The 14,166-nt window shown below is 35.2% G+C and overlaps 1 protein-coding gene across 13 annotated transcripts in view; it reads left to right on the forward strand.

The window, feature by feature from the left end:
• RERE (arginine-glutamic acid dipeptide repeats) overlaps positions 1-14,166 on the forward strand; it is a 402,826-nt gene that overhangs the window by 270,663 nt on the left and 117,997 nt on the right. For all 13 annotated transcript variants that reach the window (XM_070610911.1, XM_070610920.1, XM_070610914.1 and 10 more), the window contains 2 exons: positions 3,441-3,565; positions 4,604-4,703. In XM_070610911.1, coding sequence (XP_070467012.1) covers positions 3,441-3,565; positions 4,604-4,703 — 225 coding nt within the window. The remainder of the gene's footprint in view (positions 1-3,440; positions 3,566-4,603; positions 4,704-14,166) is intronic.

The following is a 14,166-nucleotide window of genomic DNA, read 5'->3' on the forward strand; positions in this document are numbered from 1 at the left end:
AAATACATCATTTTGCTTGTAAATATTCCAAAGGTAAGAACTTTTTCAAAAAACACAATCACACTATATCACACTTAATAAAAATTAGCAAGTTCTTAATATTCACCTGTCTGTTATGTCCAGATTTCCTTAATTGTCTCTCTTTTTTTGTTTGGAGTTCAAATTTAAATCTAACTAAGAGCATTCATTGCAGTTGGTTCATATGTCTCTTAAATTTCTTTTAGTTCTTATGTTTCTCTTACTTCCCCATTTTAAGTGTTGAAGAAGCTGAGTCTTTTGTACTATACGGTGTCCCACGGTGTGGATTTGGCTGATTGCATCTTTATATGTCGTTAAACTTGTTCCGTTGTTCTTGGCAAATCTTGAAAATTAGGAGTTAAATCGAGAGGTTTAATCACATTCTAGTTTGGTATGCTGTCTGCACAAGAGCACTTCATGGGTGGTGCTAAGTCGTCTACCAGGAGACATGTGTCTCTCTTCTAATGATGATTTGCAGCCATGGCTTGTTACCTAGATCTACTGTTTAATTAGGGATTTCAAAATGGTGATATTCTAATCCTGTAATTCTTTCATTTATTAGCTGAATAAACGAAGCTTCCCCCTTACCAACTATTTGATTCCCTGAATCATAAGGAAAGGCTTGATTCTTTCCCTCTATTCACCCGTTTTCACAATATTGAGTTGGTTCCCCAACATCTTCCATTGCGCACCAGTGGATTTAAAGTATTTGTTATCTGGTAACCAATTGCAGTTCTTATTGATGATTAGAGTGTCCATTTTGGGGCCAGTAGGAGCCTCTTTCTGCTGTCTGCCGTGTCCTTTTGACTGTACCCACTGGTCTTCGGTAGAGTCTTTTTATCTGGTGTGACATGATTCTAATGTCTCATCTTGTACATTTCCTGCCCTAGGTCTGGATCCCCTTTTCTCATAGGAGCACTCATTGTTTCAGTGGGATGTGGCATTTTTTGACTGGCTGATGAGTGTTTGTTGTTACTGGATTGGTTACTGTTTCCAGGCCTTTTCAGGGAACATATTAAGAAGTAGATTTTTTTTCTTTTCGTTTTTTTAAAGACAAAATACATTGTGGATTCTTAACTGAGACTTCTAATTCAAATTCAAATTTTATTTAGGCCTTAAATTAACCCTTTTTATTCTTTCTGCTGTATCTCTATCTTTTTCCCCTGTCTCAAATGCTATTTTTAAACAACACCAACATAATTATTCATTTGCTTTAATCCCTTAATACATATATAACAGCCCAGAATAACAATACTCACATTGTAACAAACAATATGATTATTGAAAACAACTTTTTCTTAATATTTGTTATGGCCTTAGAATATATCCCACTAGGGCTATATAGGCAAATTACTAAGTCTTAAAGTTATTTGAAATCCTTACTAGAGAGGATCCAACTCAAAACATAGTTAGGTGCATTTGTTTCATTTCACTTTAGAGTTTTAAAGAGGTTATTGTTCTTTAAACTTAATTTTTTGGCGCAAGTCCCATGGTCGAGTGGTTAAGTTCGTGCGCTCCGCTTCGGCAGCCCAGGGTTTCGCTGGTTCGGATCCTGGATGTGGACATGCACTGCTCATCAGGCCACACTGAGGTGGTGTCCCATGTGCCACAGCTAGAGGGACCCACAACTAAAATATACAACTATGTGCTGGGGGGATTTGGGGGAGAAAAAGCAGAAAGAAAGAAAAAAAACCCAGTTTTTAGCTCAGGTGCCAATCTTTATTAAACAAAACACAAAACTTAATTTTTTTATAATTATGTAAAATATTTGCATGGCTCCAAAGTCAAACATACAAATGAAGTATGTTAAAAAAAAAAGTCTACCTTCTACTCCTATCCCCTCCACATGTTCCCTCCCTTCCTTATGGGTAATTGTTATTTTTCCCTTTTTTTTAAATTTAAGGTTTTGATTTATCTTTATTTTTATCCACCCTCCCAACCCCCGCTGACTGTGAAACAGAGGTTGTTGATTGATGGCCCGAGAGCTGCGTGGCCTACTGACGTTGGTTTTCCCCATACGATTGTTTTAAAAACTTGAATAACCAACATTTAAAACCATGAGCTTTCACATAAAAGTCAAGATTTCTGGACTTTGGAAAAAATTGGAGGATGTAAAACACTGGTTCTCATTCCTGCGTGGCAGCATTCCCTGGATGGGGCAGCTTCCTCTCCATCTCACCCTGGTTCCCCTCACTCCTTAGTACCTAACACCTGCACAACCAGTACAGGAGTCACTGCTACATGTGGCACTTCAGCACTTGAAATGTGGCTGGTCCAAATTGGAGTGTGGTGTTTTGTTCAATGGCACTACTAGAGTATTTAAAATTAATAAGTGGCTCTCATTTCATTTCTGTTGGACACTGCTGCCTTATACTCTGTCTGCTTCATTCATTTCATTTTTTTGCCTGGGTTCTGTGGACACTGGAGCTTTTTAACTGCAGGTCTTAGTTTAAAATATTAGACTAATGTGTCCATATTCATCATTTGATAAAATAAGAACATGTGTGTCTTGCAGATGGTTGACTTTTCGTAGGTCTCTCGTGGTTATGGTAGTCATAATACCTGCTTACTCTTGCTGTGCCCCAGCAGAGTGAGCATGAGAAAATGCTAGAGGTATTTGAATCTCCAACCCAGAGATGACTTAGAATCTTGGTTGTTGAGCACTGTTGTTCAAATATTTTTTTATTCCTTTTATTGAGGTATACCTTACATACAGTGAACTGTTCATATCTCATGTATACTGTTCAGTCTGCTGCAACAGTTCAAATCAACACAGAACATTTCTGTCATCTCAGCAAGTTCCTTCCTGCCCCTTCACAGGCAACCTTCTCCTCCTGAAGCTATTATTCATCTAATTTCTACCAGCATCTTTTAGTTCAACTGTGTTTTTAATGTTAACTCCAATGCCGTGTCTTTGTTTTGATGTTGACCATGACTCATATTGTTATTGACTCTCGAGAATAGCATTAATTTTAATAGAATAGTTCGTTGAATTTTTTAGCAAGTATCCTTCGGTGAGGTTTCGTTGTTTCTATCTGTCTCTTTGTAAACTTGTCATATTGGAAATGTATGTATTTTCCCCTTCTTTATCAAGGAGCTGTTATCTCCTGAGATGTTTTTTGGTTTTTATTTCTTTTATTCATGTGTCCATTTCTGTTTTCCTCTTTGGATCATTCTGGCACTGGTTTACTTTGACACTGTTTGCTCCTGCTTAAGTAGAGGTTAAGCAGTAAATTGTGAAGTCTTCGATGGTGAAATGATCCTGAAATGTGCTCCAGGCCAGTTTCAATGACTCATGGTTTTTCTGTTATTTCATTACTGCCTAAAGAGAGAGTAAGCTACTGCGTCTGTTCCCAAGGCCTGCCTGCTGAGGCAGCTCTTTAAGTGTGCCTGGTTGTGACTTCTTCATCCCTGTCTTACAGGCCAAACTTCCGGATTTGCAACCATTCCCTTCTCCAGATGGTGATACTGTGACCCAACATGAGGAATTGGTCTGGATGCCTGGAGTTAATGACTGTGACCTCCTTATGTACTTGAGGGCAGCAAGGTAATAGGAATCCACCCCATCCTGCTTTCTCAGTTAGGACATCTGAATTGGTTAGTAGGCAATAAACTTTCTCCTTTCCCCTGACATTTTATTTATATATTGGGCATTCTCTGACTTTTTTTGTTATACCTTCTATATCAAAGCTTTGATTCTTCTTACTTTTAGAAGAAAAACATGTTAAGTCATACATGCAATTATCAACACTTCTCAATACAGTTGAGTAATTAGGCCATTCAGCCCGTCTTAAAATCCCATAACAGGCTTCTCTACTTTATGACTGTTAGTTGGTGCCTGACCTAAATTTGACATTTTTGTGGCTTAACTACATAAGAACTTGCTAACCTACAAAAATATGCAAACTACAGAAGAGAGGTTTAAATCTGTCCCTGACACATTGTAGTGCAGGCAGAGAGCCTTCCTTTGTCTGCAGTGATTTCTGGGACTCTACTTGCAGCATCAACGGTGTGCAAGAAAAACACTAAAAGAAGGCCAGGTGACTGAATTTTAGCTCTGATTGTGTTATGGTCAGCTGCACTACGCGTGGAGGCGCACAGTAGAGATGAGAATGCTTCAGCAGAGTGAATGACTACCAAGAGTTCTTTTTACTTCTCTTTTCTACTTTTAATTTGCCTAAAGGTAGTTGATGTGTAGCATGAAAGGAATTAAGTTTCAGAGGATTTAATTTCTTATGTTTTCTGAAGACTTTTCTCCCAAAAGATTGAAGTCTAGCCGACAGTTGTGACAAATAGTTTTAGATTATTCGTGCCCTCCAAACTAAAACCTGAGTTCTGATAAAGTGTGGGAAGAAATAACACAAATGGACCTGAGTAAAAGTTAACATTTCTCTTTCTGAGCAAGTGAAAAGTGAACTGTAGAGGAACTTAATTTTTTTTTTTTTTTTTTTTAATATCAAGAGCAGAAGCAGCACTGAGAACTCTAACTTATCATGCATGTAGTACTTTGGTCTAGGCTGAAAATGTGCCCTGAAGGTTGAGGGTTAAGTTTCTGTACTGACGTTTTCCCTTCCTGTCTTGCAAGGAGCATGGCAGCGTTTGCAGGGATGTGTGATGGAGGCTCCACAGAAGATGGCTGTGTCGCAGCATCTCGGGACGACACCACTCTCAACGCATTGAACACGGTGAGTCTTTTGAAGTTGCCCTGGGTGGGAAGAAAGTTCTTTTTTTCCCTGTGCTGGCTGTAAGGAATATGTGATGAGCATGGAATGTGAAGGAACCTGGACTCTTAGGAGTGAGTACTGTGGTGTGGTGCTGGGATTGAAAGATAAGTCGTGGTCTTGGCCCTAGAGCTCCGTGACCTCAGGCCAGTGGTGTGGCACCTCCAGCTTCGTTTCCTAATCTGCCTGTGTACTCTGGGATTGTGGTGAGCCTCAGATGAGAGCCTAATGTGAGTGGTTAATTTTTACTGAGACCTCACAAAGCTGAGTGCTGTGCATAGATGATCTTATTCAATCCTCACAACACCTCTCTCACGTTAAGTTCTATGATTCTCACCACTGTAGACACAAGGAAATAAATTTACATCATACACCCAAGATTTGAATCCAGAGGGTGTGCTTTTCACTTTCTTGTCTGTCTGCGGCCGTGTATTTGAAAGTGCATGGAGGGAATAGAGAAGCTGCTAGACTTCTTTGACAAATTTTTTTTATATATGGATTTGACTTTGGATATTTTACATGATTATAAAACAAAATTAAGTTTTAAAAATAACAATCCTTAAAGGTATCTAAAGTAAATGTAACAAGTGAGCCTAACATACCGAGTTGGTTGTGTGACATCCCACCATGATTACTCATCTGCTTGAATCCTGTACCACAGAGCAGCTGAGAATAACAAAACTTGAACTGCTGTGAACAGTATGGTTACTGAAACCAGTTTACTTTTTTGGGCACTCCTTTTTGACCTTAGAATATATCCTATAGGGCTGTATAGGAAAATTAATGTATTTTAAAGTTTCTTGAAATAATTCTTCTCTGTGTGGTTACTAGTATGAAATCATCAAGTCTGAAGAAGTAATAATGAATTTTTTGGATTTCTGATATGTTAATAAAGGGTCTACATGGTCGCATATACTTACATAGAATATTGAACATAAGGCTGAGCAATACTTCTGATGATTATCTAAATGTAATTTAAGCACCTTTTTGTTTTTCTTTTTCTTGAGAGGTCACTACAGTTGGAAGGGACTTTCAAGATCATCTGTTCCAGTCTCTAAATAGATAAGAACCCAAGCCTCCGAAAGGCCAAATGACTTGTTGAATGCCAACAATCCAAAAATTTCATAATGTAGGGTAGAAAACAACTCAGATTCCCAATTTACAGACCTTTCTACTATATAGTTTGCTTTCAAGGGAACATGTAGATATCTGAATGACATGGTTGTTTTATTCCTGGTCTAGTTGTGTTTCTTGGGTATTATACAATGTTATAATAGTTTCTTGTGTGTTGGAAGTTGGATGATTCTGCTGCGAATATGCCATGTTCTAAATAACTGAATGATTTTTCGCATTCTCATATGTATGTTTGTTTTACTTTCTTGCCTATTTGATACTTAGAGTTTCTGTTTTTGTAAGGAATCTTTATTATGAACATATAATGGTAGAGCCAGAAGGGGCCTTTGAGATTATTGTATAGTTGAGGAAACTGAGAATCACAGATTGGTGATAATGCAGACAGTGGCTGTGGTAGATGGAGGTGTGAATGTCTGTGAAAACCCTAAAAAATTTGTCTATATTCAAGGTAATTCATTAACATGAGCTTGTTTTCTATTGAGTTTTTGGTTTAAAAGCTTTCTGAAAAAAATTCTCCTTTCATGGCTATGTTGATCAGTTGAATTTTGAATAATGAAGATCTTGCCATATTTAATTTAATGCCTATTTTTGGCACTTTCCTGAATTTATCTGACTTATTCTCTTTCTTATCCCAGACCCTCTAAGGATTCTGTAGAACATAACTACTGTACAGAAATAATTTGGGCTATTTTTGCCCAAGGTCTTTTGTAGCAAGTTCCTTCTGAAGTTTTCTTAAGCATTGCCAGAGGGTTTTTGGTTTTTGGAGTTTTCATTTCTGTGAAACTCCCTTCCCATCATTTGGAATTCTTCCTGTCAAGGCGAGCTCACGTGGCTCAAGCGTCTTGGGTTATGCAATACCAATGCGTTTAGCCACCAACGGACTAAGTTGTGTGTGCTCATTTTGTGGTAAGTGGAAAAGTTTAGTGGCTGTTTTAATTTTTGTACTTCATTCTTATGCTGGCTCACAGAGAGGTTTAGTTGTAGGCACTTTCTTTAATGAAAAGTGAAGTGAATGGAAAGATCTTGTGAGAAGTTAATGTTTATTTTGACTTCCGTGAAGTAATGGAGGTTTTGAGCTGTGTTAAGTAATAAGTTGAAAAGATAAATACATTGTCATGTGAGAAGTATTTATTGTTTTCTTAAGAGTATAGCATAGAGTCAAAACAAGGTTATCAATTTAGAATAAACCTTGTGTCCATTTCCTCTTTCCCAGGACGATGTAGAAATTTATTCGAAATCTGTAGTATTACACATTAGTGTGTGTTTAACCTCACAGTAGGACTGTTTAGTTTAAATGCATTTAAATACATAGTTTAATTTTTAAAATTGCAATCACTAGTAGAACATTTTCAAACTGTCACTTCTTTTGACAATTATGTGGACCTATTTTTAAAGGTAAACTCTTCTGTATTACTTATTTTGACTCATTTTTTCCTTCATTATTCACAAATGAGATTTTTAGTGTGCAATTTTTAAAACAATTTATTGGGGTATAATTTATGTATAATAAACTGCTCAGGTTTAAAGTATGAAATTTTATGAGTTTTCTCAGATGTATACAGCAGTGAAACTACTATAATGATCAAGATACAAAACATTTCCAACACTCCCAAAAGTTGCCTCATGCCCTTTTATAATCCTGTGCTGCTTCCAGCTTCAGATAACCACTGATGTGTTTTCTCTCTTTATAGATTAGTTTGTACTTTCTAGAATGTTGTAAGAATGGAATAATAACATATATAGTCTTTTGGGTCTAGCTTCTTTCAGCATAATAATTTTGAGATTCATTTGTGTGCATTATCAAAAGTTCATTCCTTTTTATTGCTGAGTAGTATCCCATTGTGTGGATATTCACAATATTTTATCTGTTTGCCTGGTGATGGATGTTTGGGTTGTATCCAAGCTTTTGGCCATTATGAATAAAGGTGTTAGGCACATTGTTATATAAGTCTTTGTGTAGACATATATTTTCATTTCTCTTGGGTAGATACCTAGGAGTTAAGTGGCAGCATTGTATGTGTGCAGGTTTCTTTTTAAGAAACTGTCAAACTGGTGTCCACAGAGGCTGTATCATTTTACATTCTCAGCAGTAGTGTGTTAGGATTTCGGTTCTTCAGCATTCTCAGCAAGACTTTATTGTCAGTTTTTTTAATTTTAGCCATTCTAATGGGTGTGTAGTATTTCACTGAGGTTTTAATTTGAACTTCCTGAGTGTTGGTGATGTTGAACATCTTTTCATGTCTTATTGACTATTTGTATATCTTTTGTGAAGTATCTTTTGACTAATCAAATCTTTTGCTCAAATATTTTGCTTAATTTAAAAAATTGTTTTTTGTTCTTTAGTATAATTTAATTGTAAGAATCCTTTTTATATTGCAATGCAAGTCCTTTGATATATGTATTGTGAATATTTTCTCCCATACTAGGACTTTTTCTTTTTTGTAATGGTGTCTTTCAAAATATTTAATTTGGTAAAATCCAATGTATCATTTTCCTTTCATGAAAGTAGCCTTGATCTTGATTATTCTGTGATTACAAAAATTGTTTCTGTGCTTGCTTTCTTGAAATTTTAGTTCTAACATTTAGGTCTGTGATTCATTTAGAGTTAATTTTGTATATGATGTGGGGTAGGAGGTGAAAGTGTATTCTTTTCCACACAGGTGTCAGAAATCAGAACATTTGTTGAAAACAGCCTTTTCTCATTTAATTGCCTTGATACCTTTATTGAACAAAAGTTGCATGTATATGTTTTGGTCTTTTTCTGGATTCTATTCTGTTTCACTAATCTAATACTTCTTTTTTGTTAGAACCTCTGTGTTTTCAGTGCTATAGCTTTAGAGGAGCTCAAGTAGTGTAAGTCTTCCTACTTTGTACTTGTCTTTTAAGATTGCTTTGGCTATTTTGGGCATTGGCATTTCTATATAAATTTTAGAATCAGTTTGCCAGTTTCTATTTTTAAGAAGGCATGATGGAATTTTGGTTGGGATTACATTGAATCCGTGGATCAATTTAGGAAGAATTGACATCTTAATGTTGAATCTTCTAGTCTATGAACATGGTATCTCTCTCCATTTTTAAAAAAGGTGTCTTTAATTTTTTTAAGATTTTGTAGTTTTCAGTGTAGAGGTCTTACATATACTTTGGTAAATTTATCTCTAGGTAATTACTGTGAGAAGATGCTATTGTTAATAAAATTGTATTTTTTAATTTTAGTTTCTAAATGTTCATCAGTAGGATAGAAATACAATCAGTTTTTATGTGTTGACCTTGTGTCCTTCGGCCCTGCTAAATTCTAGTAGTTTTCTGGTTGGTTCTTTAAGATTTTCTGTCTAGACAGTTATGTCATCTGCAAGTAAAAACTGTTTTACCCCATTCCTTTCTAATTTTTGTGTTTTATATTTTGTGCTTCATTGCACTCACTTGGACCTCTGGTGCAATACTGAATAGAAATGATGAGAGTGGACATCTTTGCCTTCTTTCTCATCTTAGGGAGAAAACATTCAGTCGTTCACTGTTAAGTACAATGTAGGATTTTTGTTGTCATTGTTTAATCAAGTTGAGAATGTTCCTTTTATATCTAAATTTGTTGAGGTTTTTATCATGAATGGGCGTTGAATTTTGTCAGATGATTTTTTTTTCTTTTGTATCTAATGAGATTATCGTAAGGTTGTTTTACAGTCATGCACCACACAATGACATTTCAGTTACAACAGACTGCATATACGACAGTGGTTTCATAGGACTACACAGCCTAGGTTTGTAGTAGGCTATACCACCTGTGATGCTGACACGACGATGAAATTGCCTAACGACAGATTTTTCAGAATGTATCCCCATCATTAAGTATTGCTTGGCTGTACTTTATTTTGTTAATATATTGAATTACATTGATTAATTTCAAATGTTAAACAACTGTGCATTCCTAAGATAAATCCTACTTGGTCGGTATGTACTAGTGGACTCAGTTTGCTAATAGTTTGTTAAGAACGTTAACATTTGTGTTCATAAGGGATATGAGCTCTATCTTTTTTCTTTTATCGGAGTAATACTGACTTCGAAAAATTAGTTGGGGGCCGGCCTGGTCGAGTAGTAGTTAAGGTTGCATGCTCTGCTTTGGCAGCCTGGGGTTTGCTGGTTCAGATCCTGGGTGTGAACCTACACACTGCTCCTCAAGCCATGCTGTGGTGGTATCCCACATGCAAAATAGAGGAAGCTTGGCTCAGATGTTAGCTCAGGGACAATCTTCATCACACACACACACACACACACACAAAATGGAGAAAGATTTCCTCCTGCTCTCTTTTCTTAAAGAGTTTGCTTGTAAAGGATTGGTTTTTTTGTGGTCATTAAATGTTTGATAGAATTCACAGTGAAGCCATCTGGGACTAAATGTTTTTTATGGGAAGTTTTAAAATTTACGAGTAGACATAGGCCTATTCAGATTGTATTTATTCATGTGTCAGTTTTAGTAATCTGTTAATCTGTGTCTTTTAAATGTTTTGTCCATTTCATCTAGGTTATCAAATTTATTGGTAAAAATTTCAAATTATTCCTGTATTATCTTTTTAATGTCCATAGAATCTGTAATTTTGGCCCTTCTTTCATTCCTAATACTCCCAGTTTGTTTCCTCTTAATCAATCTAAATAGAGGTTTATCAACATTATCGATTTTTTCAGTAGTTAGCATTTGGTTTCATTAATTTTCTCTATTTGTTTTATATTTCACTGATCTCTGATCTTATTTTTACTATTTCTTTTCTGCTTATTTTGGGTTAATTTGATCATTTTTCCCCTAGCTTCCTAGAGTGGGATCTTGGATAACAGGTTTTATCACAAATTTTGATTTGTTGTTTTTTCGTTATCATTCAGTTAAAAATATTTTAAAAATTTTTTGTATGATTTCTTCTTTGACCCATGCATTATTTAGAATTAGATTGCTTAATTACAAGATACTTGAGATTGTTCTCTCTTTTTTGTTGTTTTTGAATCTTATTGATTTCTAATTTACTTCTGTTGTCATCAGAGAGTACCCAGTAAGAGTTCAGTCTTTTGAAATCCACTGAGACTTGTTTCTTAGCTCAGCATTTGATTTCTAATGGTGCATGTTCTATGTGCACTTGTGAATTTATATTCTGCACTTATTGGGTGTACTATTATATAATTGTTAGTTTCTTTAAAGTGTTTGATTTCATTATTCAGATCTTCTATATCCTACTAATTCTTTTATCTGATTGTATTGTCAGTTACTAAGAGAGATGTATTAAAGTCTTCAACTATGATTGTGGATTTGGTTATTTCTCCTTTTGGTTCTGTTAGTTTTTGCTTCATATGCTTGGAAGTTGTATCGTTAGGCGCATGAACATTTACAGTATTTCTCTTTCTCCATGTGTTGACGCTTTTACCTTCTTGGTGTAACCTTCTTTGTGTCTAGTAATATTATTTGTCTTGAACTCAGTTTTGTCTGATGTTAATACAACTGCTCTAGCTTTCTTATGCTTGTTGTCTATATGATGTATCTTATTCCACCTTCTTACTTTGAATCTTGCTTTTTCTTTTTACTTAAAGTGTATCTCTTGTATATATTAGTTCTTTAGTTGTGTCTTACTTTTTTATCCAGTCTGGCAAGCTCTACCTTTTATTTGGGGTGTTTAGTCCATTTTAATTTAATGCAGATGGTTCTCAGGTTGTATAAAACTTGAACTACATGTATACATTCTTAATAGCAGAACTCTCATTGGAGAATCTCAGAAGGAGTTAATATATAAGTATCTTATTTTCATGGCAATGTGTCTTACTACTTTTGGTCCAGTGATGAACTTGCAGAATAGTTAGATACACAGTTGTTTTTTGTTTGCTCATTCATGTTAAAATGGATTTTTTATCTTTTTACTACTTATGTAAAGAACAGTTTTGTACTGATGTAGAGGAAGAAGATGTAATAAACATGTTGGCCTCTCTCATTGAAAGAGGCAGGTGTCCATGATGACAATGGACATATTCCTTAATGTATGTCAGCAAAGATATGTTTTGTTATATTTTAATACTTTAAATTGTGAACACCTATAAATGTAAAGTTGTTTTGCTTATAATTTATTTTACATTAAATAATATTATGTTAAAATATGACAAAGCACTGGTGCTCCCTCTGGAAGATCTATTTGTGTGTGTACTGTTCCAGGTATGCGTTACTTCATATACAGTTTTTATTAGGCTCATCTGTACACATTACATTTAACCTGTAATTTGTAAACATGATGCTGCATGACATATAGATGGCCCATATTAGTCTAATGGGATTAATTCAGCCACCTTTAAGTGCTTGCGTTTATTTGGCCTTTTACAAAATAGGCCTTTATGTTTTTCCTTAGAAACTGCAGCAGAGCCCTATAGTTTGAGACTGAGGTTTTCTAGAAAATGTCTTGCTGAGTTTTATTAAATTGATATTGAGTTTCATTCTTTGGGTGCAGGTATGTTTCTCATTTCCTAATAAAATTAAAATTCTTTTTCTCAGAAGCTTATTTGCATTTTTACGTTTACTTTCTCTCACTAACATTAAATGTATATATGCTCACCAGGTATAAGTAAAATTTATAATCATGCAGCAAAAATTTCATCTCTGCCTGGACAGTTTTATTCCCTGAAATATGGATGGCTATTAGACATTTAGATTAAGCTTTTTACATATTCAAGAGAGTATATATTTGTTTGCTTATTTATTTATGCATACCCACATATCCTTCAACAAAGGATTCAAGGCTTCCAATAGTTAGTTTTTTATCTCTGATCTATAAATATCACTATTTGTTAACCATTGAGTATTAATCATCTTTGTTTTCTGAGCCATAGCCCGATGCCTCATATATGGTAGAGAGGCACTAAATATTTGTTGAATGATCGAATAAATAAATCAGGTTTAAGTCTAAATCACATTTGATCACCCAGAACTTGGTAATCAAAGGTTGGCACAGCAGAGTATGCAGCTAAGGCTACTCTAAGGATCATTTTCATCTTTCTCTCTTTCATTCTAAAATATTAAGTCTATAGAATTTCTGTCAGAGATTTCCTGTTAGTTCATCATAAATAGGCTTCACTAAAGCATCTGGTCCTGGATTAGCTTTGCAATACATAGGACTGAAATGAATGTCGAGTATTTCCCAGCTCCCAAATAGGCATTGTCAGGAGGCCCTTTTATCACAGTTTGTCTAAAGCATATGATCAGGATTCTTCTGACATTCGTTCCACACCCACACCCTTTACTTAAATTCTTCTCGTTTTACTATTTCTCCATTCAGATTAGTCAATATTAAATGGTTGTAGGATGGTGGTGGTTTTTTTCTCAGGGTTCTGATTTGTTGAAAAGAGTAATAGGAAGAGTTGATAGGTTATGTGATTTCTTATTATGGAAATCCAATAAAGTTTAGAACAGCACTTTATATAAATCAATCTTGACAAGCCCCTTTGCTCGTGTTTTATTTATGCTATACCAGGATATTGGAGTCTACTGTGTGCTGTATTGTTAATTATAGCATATATCCACTTGTGGTTTTCTGGTATAACCAGGGCCTTTTCAACGGATTATCAGAAGAATAATATATAAATTTGAGTTTTTATTTATTGTACTTTGACCAATTAGAAACATTTTGAACTTTAGTTTTGAAAATTAAGTGTTTAGAAATTTACCAGTGTGGCTCCCTTTAGGCTGAGAGCTTCCTAAATTCACTTCTGTTCGAAAGTTCCAGGCAACAATACTTTTAACACAAATTATGTGATTTGTTCATTTTGTCTCATTTAGATGAGGAAGATTTTTTTAATTTAATGCTTTAACATTTTGTTCCTTTTTAGATAATCTGTAGCTTTACTTAAAGTTGAACTTTATGCCCTGTTCTTTTCTTTCCCTTAAATATGGCAGAGAGCATTATCAAAGTCTCTCAGGGGTGGATGGGGAGATAAAAGGCCACTTATATTAACACCCTCTGGGAATGGCACCTTCGTTACTTAGGCAGTGATTTCAGTTTTGATAATTTTAACAGAAAAATCCTGCTGTAAGTTCTTCTCATTTGCTGTGCTCCTGATGCATCTCTTCACAGTTGTGGCCCCACTTTGCTTTTCCATGTGAACAACTCTCAGATTTCTTTAGTCATTCCTTTCTTTCTTTTCTTTTCTCTCTTTTTTTGTATAATAGCTTTTTGAGATATAATTCACATATTGTATATTTCACCCATTTAAAGTGTAGAGTTGGGGCCGGCCCGGTGGTGCAGTGGTTAAGTGTGCATGTTCTGCTTCGGCGGCCCAG

The sequence above is a fragment of the Equus przewalskii genome, chromosome 2 (assembly GCF_037783145.1).
Source record: "Equus przewalskii isolate Varuska chromosome 2, EquPr2, whole genome shotgun sequence".
NCBI classification, from domain to species: Eukaryota; Metazoa; Chordata; class Mammalia; order Perissodactyla; family Equidae; genus Equus; species Equus przewalskii.